Here is a 16088-nt window from a genome sequence, read left to right on the forward strand (position 1 = left end):
CCAGTAAGGACTATGTGATGATAACTTACAAAAAGAAATAGGAAAAGGAAGAGAAGAAGGGGAGAAGAAGGGGGATGAGAAGGAAAGGGAAAAGAAAGAGGAAGAGGAACAAAGGAAGAAGAAGGAAGAAAGAAGTCTATTCCAACTTAATTTCACTCACTACTAAGAAAGCAAAGGACACCTTGTGGAGGGTATTGCTATCCTTCCTCTTTCCTACTGGGCAAAGCAAATGTCCAGTGGGACACCATCACACCTCCCTTTCTAATGTAGCAAGTGTGCTGCACTGATAACAGAGAGGCCTGGGTTGATCAACTTCAGACACTGCAGCAACCTCCTCATCAAAACAAACCTTCCCAGGAGGAAAATAATCTAACACATGAAACCCCCCCTTTAACTTACTTCTGCCCCAGACCCTCAGTCATATCCCCAATAGGTTTGTGCCTGGTGTTTATTTATGTACAATATTGGCCTTCTCACTGGGTGTTACAAACCTGCATCATCCTTCCTCCCTATTTGTAAGTGAGTAGCCATTTTCCTAACTCCCCACCACTACCACCAAGTCCCCTGCCTTTCCAATCAAGATTGTTAGGAAGGTGTGAATGCACTATCCTGAACAGAAGCATAGTAAGCAGGAAGTAGTTTGGAAAGAACAATGCCCAAATTCCCAAATATTGTCTATAAATGTTTTTTTTTTTCATTTAAATGGATTTGGTTAAAAAAAAAAACTGTTCAGCTTATTTCTCCCACAAAAATCTGGAGTAAAATCTAACTCTGAGAAATGTACAAGTCTGCATTCGGAGTGTATCTGTTTTCCTTCTAATTCATCTCTATTCATTTGACATGGTTGACATGGTATTCTCTTTCAGAAGTATAGGATAGTTTATATCTACTAGAGATGGTGAAAGATCAATGGAAACGTCACAAACAGATATTGAATTGGATCTGGTCTTTGAGCAATGAGTAAATATCACAAGTAGAGGTAGTTACAGAAAGATGCAATTCCATGAACAAAAGTGAGACAATTGTCACTAGCCTGTTGTTTTCAGCCGCATGTATGGGGTGGGATGGGGCTGTATACCAATCATTATTAAGGTATATCAAGTTTGTGCTGAAATGGTCATGTTTCTAGGTATGAAACCCATTTCAGTACAGTGAAATGCAGTAAAACCATATGTAGATCCTTGTTGGCCAAGTGTACTGCTATAAAGAATGGCCTATATGTGTACATGGGGTGGTCCTTCAACTGAGGCCTTGCATGACTGAGCTACCTGTGCCATGGTTTGTAGGTGCTGAAGCTAGGTCAATGGACAACAGCTGTATTAGCTATAGCTTAAAGAGACAGGAGAATGAAGTCTCTTCTGGTCCTAAGACATACTCTTCTAGCTACCCTCTTGGTTGGCCTGTGTCTGGCACCTATATCCTTGATGAATGTTCTTTTCATTCATTCTGGATTTAAACAAAAAAATAAAATAAAATTCCAAAAGAAAAAAACAAAACAAAAGAAAAATAAAACAATAACAAAAGACACTTTGAGTGTATTCTCAAATCTTGCTCGGAACCTTTGCAGTGGAGAGCAGGGAATGTGATTAGGTTATGTAATGCTTCAACTACACTCTACACAGTACTATTGTAATTCTGGGTTGTGTGTATGTTTGAAACATTTTGTAGTGTATGTTTAAAAGTCAGCCAGCCTGAGAGGCTGTGTGAAAAGCAGATAACCAGAGCCCTGGTCAGCACTCAAACAAACATCATCTTTCAACAAACACTACATGATTCGTGGCCCATTCTGCAAATCAATATGCTAGCATTTATTTCTAAAAGGGAAATCAGGAAAAATTAAAAACATCTGTAAAGCCCCAAGAAGGCTCGACAGGTAAAGGCATTTGATGCCAGGTCTACTGACTGCAGTTCAATGCCCAGGATACGAGGCAGAAAGAGAGAACTAAGGGGAACTGAGTTCTTCAAGTTATACACACACACACACACACACACACAGAGAGAGAGAGAGAGAGAGAGAGAGACAGACAGACAGACAGACAGAGAGAGAGAGAGAGAGAGAGAGAGAGAGAGAGAGAGAGAATAAATGGAGAGTAAAAAGTACTTTAAAAAGCCCAAACTGGAAGTTAGAAAAATCAAACTCAGTTTGCTCCTTGACTCTGGCCTAGTAGGTAAACCTCCTTGACTATGATTTATAAACACAAGGCAACTTTTAAAATCCTTTCTCGGCATAGGAAGAAGAAATGGCCTGAGGTCTGGTGAAACATCAGAAGAAATTCACAATTTCAAGAAAGGTTAGTGGTTTTCTTTTCATTGGTATGGAATCAATTCATAGAGTTGTAGGTAGACTAGATTGTGACACACTTTATGATAGTGTGGCAATAGGGTGGCAGTAAATGTAACAGCTATACTTAAAAGTAACAACTCTACTTAGTGTCTCAAAATATGTAAAATAGTGGGGTTGCAATGTTTTCAACTCCAATAACTGATAAAATGTTTGAAATGATAGAAATGTTCATAGCCCTGATTTGGTTACTACAAACTGTACACATGAATAGAAAGATAACAGCTTTCAGAAAGACAGTATGATTCCTGAGATCAAGTTCTCTGTTACCTTACTTCAGTGCCAACATTCATTAAACTGGAAACATCTACCGTTGTGGCCTTACACAAAGAAATGTACTGGTGACTGTCTGGGTATGTAAAATTCTGCCATTTCACAAAAAAAGTATATGTTCAAGGCAATGGGTTGTTCTAGGGTTTGGGAAAGGCTCTACATCAGAGCCACTGGGGATATTTTTCAAAATTCAGAGCTTTCCACCTGTTGCTGCATATATAAAAATGGAAAAATAAACTAGAGAGTTGGAGAGTTCGTGGTCTTTTAAGCATTCCAGGTGATTCCAATCCATTTTTCCGTCCTAGAAAGATTCTTGGCTTACTTCGAGTAATCTGATCCAACATCTTACACTTTTTTTCCTGCCAAGAAGTTCCTCATATTTACTTCTCACCTATTCTTTCTTTGTTTAGTTCTCACTAAAGAGAAAGGGTAATTCACAAACATCTTACATATGTATACACAGGGGGATGTGAGTAATGATTGTTTCCTTGGGGATGGAGGGCCAGCTGGTAGGAAACCTCAGCATCCCCAGTGTTGAAATAATCTCCTGGCCAGATGTTTCCTTCACTGGTTGGAACAGGGCACAGGAGGTCCCAGTGGAAGACTCTCTGGACCCTAGCTTGGCCAGCTGGATCAGCTGCAGGTGGAGCAAATGGGACCCAAGGGCCCCATCAGGTCACCTTGCTGAGTATGAGTCAGGCCAACAGCTCTTTATTTCTTCCTGTCTCTCCTACTTCCCACCACTCATCTCTGTGGGCAGCTGCCAGACCAGGGAACAAGAGTCAGGCAGGGGGAGGAGGGATTTCATAATGGATCCTCCATCTCTTCAGTGGTTTGGGGTCTGGCAGAGATAATCCAGTCCTGAAACAAATTGGCTCCTCCCCTGATGTATTTCGGTTAATGCACTAGCTGCCGAGAAGCAGTCAGGCTCAGGGCAACAAAATCAATTTCCCCTAGTGGCACAAGAAGCTCAAATCGAACCCCCACAGCTCTTTCTCTTCTTATTTATTAATTTATTTGTTTATTTTTTTTTAATCTGTCTACTAGCCATGGAGCTCTAAATGCTTCCCATGGTTGGCTTCCTGCCACTGACAAAGCCTGTCTCTCTCAGAGTCTGACCCAAGAGCTCTGAAGTAGTCAAATGCCAAATGAATCCTAGAAACTCTGCTGTTTGAGAACGCTCTTCCCCATCCCTTCACATGGAATACAGCCTTAACAGTCACCAGTCTCTACGACAGAGGCCTGGATGGCTGCTATCTGGGTAAAGATAGGGAAACTGCAGAAGTCTAACATCTATTGCAATATTATTCCAGTGGCTGGAGATAATGCTGATAACACATCCTTGCTCCCTTTTCCTTAAACTAGTTTACAGTGTATTTTGTTTCGTTGTGTTGTCTTCAATTATAGTGTGTGTTGATCTTTGTAGACTATTCTCCTCCACCCCCTCCTAGTCTTGTACCCTTCCGCCTCCAATAGTTTGTCCACTTACATGTCACACGCATTCAATTGCCCTCCTTCCCTCTTCCAGCACCTCTTTCCCACTCTCCCCCTCCTGCCATCTTTTCTCATGTCATGGTCTACATCCACACTCACGCTCACACATGCACATGTGTTATGTGTGTGTGCTCTCATGTACATGAATATGTACAGACTCATTAAAAGACAGGATCTGCATATGAGAGAACATGCAGCATTTGTCTCTCTGAATTCAGGCTATCTTGCTTAATGTAAATTCAAGATGCATCCATTTTTCTGAAATTTTCATTATTTCATTTTTCTGTGGAGTGACATAAATTTTTGTGTTTGCATACCCATATTTTATTATGAATTCATCTGGTGTTAAGAGTCTAAGTTGATTTTCTTTTTATGCTATCATGAAGATCAGCAACTAACAAAGATGTGTATGTGTCTCTGTGGTAGAAATATAGTGCTGTAGGTATATACTCAATAATAATATAGCTAAATAATATGGTATTTCTTATTAGTACTTCTTTGAGAAAACTCTAAGCTTATTTCCACAGTGGTCTCAGCAGTCTGACCTTCTACTAGCTGTGAATATAAGTTCTTTCCCCACATCCTCATCAGCATTTATTGCCTTATGTTTTCTTGATGATAGCCATTTTCACTGGGGTGAGATGGACTCTCAAATCAATTTTAATTTGCATTTCCTGATGGCTAAGGATGTTGACCCCTTTAAAATATTCATTGGCCATTTGTATTTCTTCTTTTCAGAACTGCCTAGTCATTTCATTAGACCGTTTATTGATTGGCGGTCCGTGTGTGTGTGTGTGTGTGTGTGTGTGTGTGTGGTGTGTGTGGTGTGTGTGTGTGTGTGTGGTGTGTGTGGTGTGTGTGTGTGTGTGTGTGGTGTGTGGGGTGTGTGTGTGTGTGTGTGTGTGTGTGTGTGTGTGTGTATTTCATTTTTTTAGTTCTTCATATAGTCCATACTTTCTTGCCTGAAGTATAACTTCCAAAGAATTTTCTCCCATTCTGTAGCCTTTCTAAACACTCCAATGGTAGGTTTATTTTAGATGTGTAATGTTGTTTTAATTTCATTTAGCCACACTTGCCCTTTCTAAGACTATTGTAGATGTCACTTTATTCTTGATTTTAAAGATACTGAATGAGATGTAAACACCGTCACTTTGTCCCTATGAACAAAGGTATTAGGGAACATAGGGTGGCAGAGTCCTTTGAGGCCCAAATGCAATTCACTTTTGACTTCCTTTCAAATGGTACCTGTCACGCAGCCAAAGTTCTGTTTCAGACATCTTGGGAGATGTCAAAATCACCATTATCATTCCCAATATTGCCTCAAAATTTTTCTACAAATTGCTAGATCTTGTAGATAAGGTCAATGAAGATGTGTTATATAGAAAAATTTGAATATTACAAAAGTCTCAGCTGGTCTCCAAAGAAGAAGCAAGATTGAAGGAGAAGGAGCTAATAATGCAGTTTTATAGAAGCTGGATGCTCTTAGAGATGCAAGTGAAGCTAAGCTGTCATTCTCACAGAAGAGATGGTTGCTCAGGACATAATAGGTGTAAATAAATATCTAGAAAAGGGCCAGGCAGTAGTGGCTCACACCTGTAATCTCGGCACTTGAGGATCAAAAACAGGTGGATCTACAGAGCTAGTTCTAGGACCGCCAGAACTACCCAGAGAAACTGTTTCTAAGAACAGAAACAAAAAGTCTTGGAAAAGGAACAAATGGAAACTAACCCAAGATGCACATGTTCACATTATTCCAGCAGAGAGCAATCACCATCTCTCTGATCAGTCAACTTTCACTTGCTGAGGAAATATGTTCAAGGAAATATTGGGTTAACTTTTGCATGCCCACAAATATAGCTAAAAAATGAACCAAATACTATTTGTGATATGCATGGAACTCTCCAAGGGAAATCAAGTAATTGGTTCCTAACAAGGTTACCAATGTGTTTGGTACCATGGCATTCAAAAGGAATTGTATTCTACTTTTGATGTCTCTAGAAACCATTTTAGCTGCAAAAAGATAGAAAAATTAAGACATGAGCAAATAAAACAATAGCACATATGTGAAAGATTTAGAGTGAATCCAAGTAAAAGTGGAACTAGAAAGCCAAGGGCTTCTCAATGGCACTTTTCTCCTGAATTTTAATAACGAAAGTTTCTCCAGACATAACAAAATACTCTCTGTGGGAAAGAAGATACAGAACCAATTCTCTCCTAGCACTACTCCACTAAGAATAATTGCCTTCATTCACTACCATCTTACTCCAAGACCACCTAAATGCAGTCAGCCATTGGAGAGAAGAATGAAATGCAGGTATGAATCATATTTCCAATGGATATATTCAATGGAAGTGAAACAGAAAATTTCATCTCATTTGCACAGGCAGGCACATGTCCATGTCATAAAACAACTGGAATCCAAGCATCCTGACATTTCTTACCACACTGTGATACTAATAGAAATGATGATGTCAATGGAGTACATGAAGACTCCAAAACTTGTAACAACAAATTTCAGCAGTAGATTCTACCAGCAGTTCTTCCAATGCCCCATGGAAACATACAAAAGAGTACAAACATTCACATACATTCAGTTTTTATTTGTGGTTCAAAGTAAGCTAATCCAATCATCTTCTTGCAATATTCAGCTTGACATTTTGCTCATTTTCTAGACCACCCTCTAGCTACTTGCATCCCAGGATAACTGCACTAAAATTAAAGGGGGGCTTAATAAGGCAAAGAATAAAATAAGTAAGTCAGAGTCATAAGAAATCTGGGTAAATTTATTTAATTGCTACCAGATGAGGCTAGTCTTGGACATAGACCAAAAAGTATTCATGTATAGTCTGTCTAGAAAATAGAATTTTACTACTATTGGTGGGGATATTTATCACCTGTGTGTATCTTTATCTGATCGTTGTCCTCTGAGATAATTTTCAAAGAGAAAAGTTTATAGAGATCACCTTTATTTAGGAGCAGTAGTATTATATTGGATATTGTACTCTTATTGGAAGGAAGAATGGATATGACTATTTTTAAATTTCTGTTACATTCAGAAGTGTTCTATTGCAAACACTGTAACTATGTATTAAATGGTAGGCCATGTAATGGAATATATTTTGTGTGGTGTTATTTTATTGTTGATTGATGCAAAACTAGAAGAATTAAGGCTCTTCTCATTCTAGTTTACAGATTTAGAAGTTATATAATAAAGCACCTGTTCACTACAGTCTCCATACTCAGCTAGAGAAACAAATATACTCTTCCTATGCAACTGTATTTGGGTGCTTACTGTTCAATCTCAACCAACCTAACTCTATTGAGCACTGTTCTTTTCTCTTCTACTTTGACATCTATTTTAGATAATATTATTATGTAGACACCCTGTGACAAAAAAAGGAGAAAAATCTTCTGACATCAACTCTGCCTAGTATTTTATTTTGCTGTGAATTCTCAATGAATTTCAAGGAAATTCTCATCCACAGTTTTGAACTCAGAGTAGAAGAGGTGAAAGTGTATTTTCCCATACTTCCATATTTCCCACTTCCATCATCCCAAATCTCCACAACCTACTCCATCCCTGGGACAGACAGTCTTACCTCCTACAAACTGTGCAGCTCCCATGCAACGTCCCATCATTCTAGAGATGAGTTCCTCCATGCAACATCCTAGGACCGCAGCCAGTGCCACCAGGAGCAGCAGAGCACAGCCAGCACCTGTCACCACTGTACACATTTGCCATGCCAGGCTTGGTATGGCAGAGAAGCTGGCATAGCGCCCACATTCTTCCACCATGATCAGATTGTGCCCGTCTCCCCGTACAGGATAGTTGCATCTCCTGAATGTGCTGAAAGATACTGGCTTTCCTAGCTGTGATCCAAACAACCAATAAGGAAGGAAATAACTGGTAGAACTGGCCACAGCAGTAACTAGGGACAGGAAGGCCCAGAAGGTGCCTACCAGGGTAAGGCTGCTCCTCATGGTCTCAGGATTCTCTGAAAGGATGGGAAGAGGAGATGATTCACAGCAGCAAAGGCGACAAGTTACGATGTAGGCTCCACTGGCCCGTTTTCATTGGGTTGGCAGGTCCTGGTTCTCACAGGCATGCCATGTGGCTCTTGCTTCTGGAGGACATCATTCTCTCAAATGTCATTTGGATCTTTGTGTGATATTGTTTTTCATCGTCCTTTTCTTCTGCCTAGTTCAGGGTTCTATAGTCACTAGGCTGCAGTGGAAGAGTCACAGAAATAAATTAGTGACTGCTATAGCAATCCAAATGGATCCTCACCAGTCCACTCATTAGTCTTGACACACAATGTGGAACCAATCATGCAAAGATAATCTGAAAGCAAGGCTGCCCTAAGAGTTCCTGGGGATCCCAGTGAAACGACTTTGTGACACAGTTCTTCGGAAAATAAAGATGAACCCAAGTCACAGGCCTGCCCCTATTTTACAGATAAAAGGGCAGTGTAAGATGTTTCATTTTTATTTAGAGTGTTCAGCAGTGTGTGTGTGTGTGTGTGTGTGTGTGTGTGTGTGCTTTTCTCAGAAATATCAAAGGGAAACTGTTAAGATAAAGGTTGTGTAGTTTTGTACTGTGTATCTATTACTGGGTCACTCTTCCCACACAAGAACTGAGAGACAATTTGCCAACAAGCAGCACTTATGTCTAGACTAACTACCAAGACAAAGCATCCACATTCTTTGCTGGGTACAGTTTAGAAAGCTTCTCATGTCCCAGAAACATATCAGAACCAGGTTTTCTCTGGGGAAGGAACATGTATATAGGTCCACGGGCCTTTCAAAATCCCCTTTGGAACAAGTAATCTCAGATTCAGGATACTGGCTTTCCAGGGCTAGTAGACACAGCCCAGCTCACAAATGGATTTCTCAGACTCCTCTGTCAAAAATCAACCACTTCCTTTCCAATCCATTAACCTGCCATTGCTTTCTGGCCAGTTTCTCTATTAATGCAGTTAGAGACCACACTGTAGCTTGAAACATTGTAAATGTCTCTAGCAGGCAGATGGTGGAATGCCTGAGAAACTTCTCTCTGAATCACCACCACTGCTTAGAATTAAAAGTAGTGATATTGGAAAGGGGAGATGCAGAGCACAAGGAGTATAGGGACTATCTATATGAAGCAACCATAATGTCAACTTAGGAGACTGACAATAGCAAGCATTACCTGTAGTTGGGGTCTTGGAATCTATCTGTATATAATTTTAAAAGCATCATCACAGAATGCTTGGCACACGATAGGCATTGCAATTCATGTTTGCTTAATGAACTTCTTTTTAAAAAAAAAAAAATCATCCACTTCCCAGACTGGCAGAGATTTAATGACTCACCCAATTCAGTCTTCTTGCTTTACATATGGGTGAGCTTGGCTCCGGAAACAGGAAGTGATTTTTTTTCCAGACACCGTTACTAACCAGACACACTGGAACCAGAAACTTGATCTGCAGATTACTGGTCCAGAGTTTGGGGACCGTGCGTTGCTAACCTGCCCTCCCCCTATCATTTTACAGATGTGAGTATTTGGAGGAAGTTCTTTACCCAAGAGGAAAAAGCTAGTAGGGCACATAAGACAAACTAGGTTCCAGTTATTTGTTTTCAAATATTATGTTCTTTTTTCACTCCTTTCTTGATACATATGTGTTTTGTGCAGGAAGGGAGCCCACATCATAAATCACAGGTGCTTACATTGTAATGTTAAGGTTTGAAAAAAAAGTGCCATGATCTAGTCCCCTGAGGATGAGGCTTTCTGCCTGAGCGTTGGGAAAATGAAAGAAAGACGTGGTGAGAGATTGAAGGCCAACAGGGGAAGGAGCAGAACTAGTTTGAGTAATTGCTTTTAGAAGGCAGGTATCCTTTACCACAATGAGGTAATTCTTCTACTTGTTATGCTGGAGTTTGTAAGAATATGAGAAGCATAGTCAATGCTCCATGGTGGACTTCTTGCCTAGACCAGATGGGGAGAAAGAGAAAGCTACTAAACAGCTACGGGCGTCATCATCAATACCTTTCTCTGGATGAATTATTTCATGTTTGCAAGTATTAGCCCTCCAATTACAATTAAGCAAACTGAGAGCTAGAAAGCCAAATGATTTTCATAAGGATACACAGTGATTCAGTAACAAAAAGTTATCATTTCTCACTCTCCTACCTACGACCTTCTCTTCTTGTAAAGTGTTACCCCAATGGAATTGTAGCATCACCCTGTATTATTGCATTTAAAAGCCTCCATGGTTTCATATACACAAAAGTACTTCAGAATAGGGAAAGAATTACAAGGCAAGACAGAGAAGCTAAGCAGAATGCTCATTTCTCAATACACAATATATAACAAGAGCATTAGCTGCTTCAAGCCCAGCATTTGTAGTCTGAATGAATGTCTCCCATAGACAAAATCATCACCTTAATTGAGGTCAAAAGTTCCAGCATGACAACTAGTAAGAATGGCAGAAAATATAATGCAGAGGAAGACAGTAGTATCAGTGAGTAATAGTCAGACTGTGGTAGAGGAGAAACCCAGCATAGTACTCACAAGTACTAGAGAGGTTAAGGCAGGGGGTTGAGAGTTTAAAACCACCCTGGGCTACACAGGGGAACACTCTTTCAGATATATGCAAATAGATCGGATGGGAAGATTCTAAGGTAACATTAACCTCATCTGTGAAAAATAATACTGTTAAATGAAGTGTAATACTACCAAACATTACCACCATGATTTCGTTTCTAGTGTGGAACTGTGAAGTCAAGGTGTAGGAATTTCAGAACCATAAGTTTGAGTATGCATGTATTTAGTTAAAGAAAACTCATTGTCTTTTAGAATTTAAATTACATACTTTAAACATTTGAAAAACTTAATTGCCTTGCTTTTATTAAGACTTGGTTAAACAATAAAGCTGCCTGAGACTGAATGGTTTTCTGGAATGTGGGATTATCTATGAAAAATTCAGAAAAGTGTAAAACCACCTGGAATGAGATAGCAACTATATTTAAAATTAGAGACATTGTAAGCCAGCATCATCAATGGGCAATGGGTTGAGACTCCCTACTACTAATGAGCTCTCTCTATGACTCAAATGATATAAAGTTAAAACTGACTGAGAAATTCAACATTGGAAAGATGAAATGTATATATTTTATCTCATGACTATTTCAATCATGGACTTGATCAATGTCTAGGTTGTGGGGTTTGGTTGCTTATTATTTCTGGAGCACATAGTAAAAGCAGGCCTAGCTATCCCATAGCTGGACAGAGAGTCAAAAGTGCATGTGGAGTGTGTATGACCACATTGCTACAGGTTCCCAGTTTTGAGCAGGGAAGCAATGTCTAGCAACTGGTTTTAGTTACATCACCTGTACCAGAGTAATCCCCTTTATGACAGCCCTCTAAAGCAATCCAAGTTCATTCCCAAAACCTGGTTAAGTCATTTTATTCTCACTCCAATAAATATCGCAAACAATGCCTCCCTTCATTGTATCCTAATGCCCCATACCCTTCGTATGTGTAATACCTCTGTTTCCCTGTGCCGAAATATCTAGCCATACAGTCACACTGCATTCTAGAAATCCAGACATCACCACAGTGCTTCCATTGGTCAAGCATTGATAGGTAGAGCTTTCACTTCAGTATGATGTGTTCATTTATTAGTATATTTTCCATCCCTCTAAATGAGTTTTTTCCCTCTACAGCAACCGTTGCCATATATTTTTTCTTAGTTGTTGCTATCACATGTATATACTCTGATGTGATCACTTAATATCAATTAAATAAGAAACATTTTGTGCTTATATTTTGCATAGTAGGAAAGGTAAAGCGACATCTTCACCTATCTCGTCTCTTTTCTAGCCCTGACAGAAAGGCACACAAATCTTTTCCTTCCCACTGGAGCACATTGTATAAATTCTGAGTTAAAAATAAATAAACCAGTTCCCAAGGGCAATGGCATTCACACAAAAGAGACTCTGAGGTGCAGGTGTTAAGGTTAAAAAAAAAAATGGCTGCAAGCTTGCTTGTATGAGAAGTAGGGTTATTGGCATTAGTGTGTGTAAAGGAATTATGATTAAGTTTTTCTCCTCATCTCCTAGGCAGTGTGTATTGCCTACCTGCCAATCCTGCTACATATACATTTTCTTCCGTGTTGACAGATTCCTGGGAAATGAGCAAGATGTGCAAACATATGTTCTCTTGTATCAGGTTGAGTATATAGTCAGTTTACCCATTCTAGACCTTTCCCATTTAAACATAACCTCAAAAAAAATCTACCATATCACAATCATTTTCCAAATACCTTTCCTGCCACCTACATTCCTAGAAGTTTCTTCTCCACAGTAACAACTGCTCTGAGGTTTTCTGTGCTTGACTCCCTCTAAAGAAGATGTCATTCAATGGGATTCATTTTCTACTTGTACTTTTGTGACTCACTATTTTTGACCTCAGTTTTCAAGATTGCTAAAACTTCTTCTAGGCCTTCTACCCCACCCATCCCTTCTCTTTTTGTCTGGTGCAGAAAGAGTGGCAAAACCAATTGTGTTAGGTTAGTTTGTTTATTTGCTTGTGTATCATCATCTTTAGGTAAAGATCTTTATGAGAAAATAGAAACTAAATTCATGAAGCAATAGAGTAAGTGGAATATAGTGAACCACCTGAGCAATCAAAAGTCTAGCAATGGGAGGTGATTGTTCTGATGCAGTAAGGCCTTCTGAACTTTTGCAATGTACTCAGCCAATTTAATAAAAAAAAAAAAACCTAGAAGGTCACCTCTAACACCTCTAAATAATAGAGTTAGCCATGTAGAAGTGGGGAGAGTTCTCTCTCTCTCTCTGCCTGTCTCGCTCTCTCTCTCTCTCTCTCTCTCTCTCTCTCTCACACACACACACACACACACCAGAAAAACTCCATGTTAAATACTAAACCATTCTCCTTATCTAGAGTTTGAGGATGAAATGGAGTCAAGACCATGCTGGGGAAACCCACAGAATCAGCTGACCTGAACAAGGGGGAGCTAATGTACCTCAGTCTGACAGCTGGGGAACCAACATAGGGCCAAAACAGCACCCTCTGAATGTGAGTGTCAGCTAGGAGGACTGGAAAGTCTATGGGGCCTCTGGTAGTGAATCAGTATTTATCCTTAGGGCATATCCTTAGGACTTTGGGAGCCCATTCCCTATGGAGGACTACTCTCTCATCCTAGATACAGGGGGGAGGGCCTAGGTCCTGTCCCAAATGACTTGACAGACTTTGATGATCCTTCATGGAAGACCTTACCCTCTCTGGGGAGTAGATGAGGGATGGGGGTTGATGGTGGGGGGCATGGGAGGATGGGAGGGAGAGGGAACTAGAATTGATATGTAAAATGGAGATTGTTTCTAATTTAAATAAAATGTATAAAATAAAATAAAAGAGTTTGAGGTTGAAAATGTGGGTACTAGGATGATTTTCCCAAAGTTCATAGGTACTTCAACTGACCATGAAATGCTACTTCCTGAACACCCATCTGTCTAATACCTTAACAAATGTCAAGGAATCTACCTGGATGGGGTACTGACCCCGTCTTCAGTGATCAACTGGTTGTGTAAGGAATCTTCCACACACTATCAGCTAGTTCAAATTGCCCCTCAGCTACCCTCTCAAAATAAGAGCAAACTCTATCAACAAGAGAATGACTAGCAAAGGATGTATTCTCTCCTCCCCCTTTATGTTCATAACTGAAACCTGCTATTGCTGCAAAATAAGCCCTTTATTCCATGTCCTCGGATAGCATAAAATGCCTGCCACCACAGCTGAAAAGATGGCAGATTAAATGGCTTTCCAATGAGTTCAAAATAGTTGGGAAGCAGCATGGCACATCAAGAAAAATCTCTGATATTAGGGATCTCTAACTCCCCTGCATGAGAATCACTCTAGATGCTCTTTCAAAGCAGAACTTGGGAACTCTCTCCAAAATTTCCTGAATTCAAGTTAATGACAATTTGCAGTTTTTGAAATCCTCAGTTCATTCTGATGTTAACTCAGGACAGAAGGATGCTCTTTTAGTGAAAAGGGGTGAGAATTTTGGAATCAAAGTGGATGCAGACACCTGAGATCTGCCCCTTAAAGTGGATATAAATATGGGGGAAATCACTTCACACCTCTGAGTTGCTGTTTCATTCTTACTGGAAATAGTGATGCAAAGTTCAAGTGAAGGATAGTATACATGGTTTAGCTGCCACCAGGGTGGGTATCGAGCATCCTTTGTTCTACCAACGAACACAGTGTAGTCCCATAATAGAGATAAGTTGATGTTACTAAGAAGAAGAAAATCTCCTCTCCACTAACCTCCCACCAACCATGATCCCCCCCTCAACCCTCGGTCCTCCCCCACCCTCTCTCCTTGAAACCTCTCTAACAGTTGTTGCTCCTGGACTAACTTTTTCTTTCCCATTATAAAATGAAACCACTTGGCTGAGTGCTCTTTGCTAGCATGGATTAACATTTAACTTCTTTCAGCTTCCTTGTAAACGCTCACACTTGGCACATAGTAGGTACTCATAAACAGCTTCTGAATGAATGCCACAATGTAACTCCAGCCCTACTGGTCTCAACATCTGCATTTCAGTTTAACCTGATTACTGTTTCAGTCCCGTAATTTCAATTTGCGAAAGGCTAAGACATTGCCCTACCACATCGGGAAATCAGATCCATTTTTACTTGGATGGACAAGTTAGAACAAGATCCCTCCCTCTGCTCCCAGAGAAAGTCTGCCTTTCCTCTGCTCAAGTTACCAACTCCCCTGGGGGAAAGCTGCTACCTCTTAACCCTTAGGCCTTCAAACCATGTCTATATGAAATAGGAATCCAGGACTGATCCGTCCTAGACTATGCAAACAACCAACTATGAGGAAGTAAAAACACACCAGGCTGCCCTTTGAAGAAAAACAGCTTCTCTGAACTTTGACATGAAAGGACAGGAAGCCCCAGAAAGGAAGCAGCAAAGAAGCGTTTAGCAAGGGGAGAGCAAAGCAGGCATATTTTTTTTCCCCAGCTGCTTCAGTTTCATTTGGCCAAGATGCATATTTACCTTCTAAGCATGAAGGCTGGTTGACTTGGTCCCTTTCTTCTGATTCATATTGGAGAAGAAAGAAAGAAAAAAAAAAAACACTTCTCACAGCTTGTCGGACAGAGATGGGAATCCCAGTTGCTCTTTGCAGTGATGCCTGAAAACCTAGCTTTACCTTTGGGAGACAGGGGTGGAGTCCAGTGTAATGGGAATTAACTCCAACTAAGCTGGAGGCTTCAAACTCAGCCTCTGACATGCAGGCACTTGAAGTAGAAACCAGCTCAGCGGGCACTGAGCTCTTACTCTATCACCTCCCACCTCCCAGCTGCCAAGTCAGCGTTCTCTCTCTCTCTCTCTCTCTCTCTCTCTCTCTCTCTCTCTCTCTCTCTCTCTCTCTCTCTCTCTCTCTCTCCTCTCTCTCTTTCTCTCTCCTCCTCTCCCCCCCCACCGTGTGTGTGTGTGTGTGTGTGTGTGTGTGTGTGTGTGTGTGTATACACCCACTCTTAAACTGCAAACTGCATTTCTGTGGCTCCTTTCCTTACCTACTGAATGCCAGGCAAGGGACTGATACTCCCTCTAAGTTTTTCTCCAAAGCTCCAAATAATCTCTACCACAGGGGGAAAAAACTGAGAGAACACACTCACCCCTAAGCAGAGTTTTCCTTTAAGCTGATGTCTATTGTTTTGGGGAAAATAATACTCCAATACAGAAATCTTTGACTTTGATGATGCAGTGTAGCCTCTAAGAAAATCCTGAGGACTGGAGAGATGAGTCTGTTTGTAAAACTGCTTGCTGCACAAACCTGAAGACCTGTGTTTGCTCTTCAGAATGAAAGAACAGACTCGTGAACATTATATTTGAACTCCATATACATGCATGCTATGATACACATATGCATGCATTCACATTCACATAGCATCCACACAAACA

General features: G+C 40.4%; 1 protein-coding gene across 2 annotated transcripts in view; it reads right to left on the minus strand.

Annotated features, from left to right (window-relative positions):
• Positions 1 to 15392, minus strand: part of Lhfpl1 (LHFPL tetraspan subfamily member 1) — a 42989-nt gene extending 27597 nt beyond the window's left edge. The window contains exons 1-3 of one of the 2 annotated variants that reach the window (XM_051179003.1): positions 15180 to 15392; positions 9988 to 10073; positions 7708 to 8333 (exon numbers count right to left, since the gene is read on the minus strand). In XM_051179003.1, coding sequence (XP_051034960.1) covers positions 7708 to 8089 — 382 coding nt within the window. In that variant the 5' untranslated portion in view covers positions 8090 to 8333; positions 9988 to 10073; positions 15180 to 15392. The remainder of the gene's footprint in view (positions 1 to 7707; positions 8334 to 9987; positions 10074 to 15179) is intronic. The other variant, XM_051179002.1, reaches the window with a different exon arrangement.
• Positions 15393 to 16088: the final 696 nt, after the last annotated feature.

This window comes from Phodopus roborovskii, unplaced genomic scaffold (assembly GCF_943737965.1).
Source record: "Phodopus roborovskii unplaced genomic scaffold, PHOROB, whole genome shotgun sequence".
NCBI classification, from domain to species: domain Eukaryota; kingdom Metazoa; phylum Chordata; class Mammalia; order Rodentia; family Cricetidae; genus Phodopus; species Phodopus roborovskii.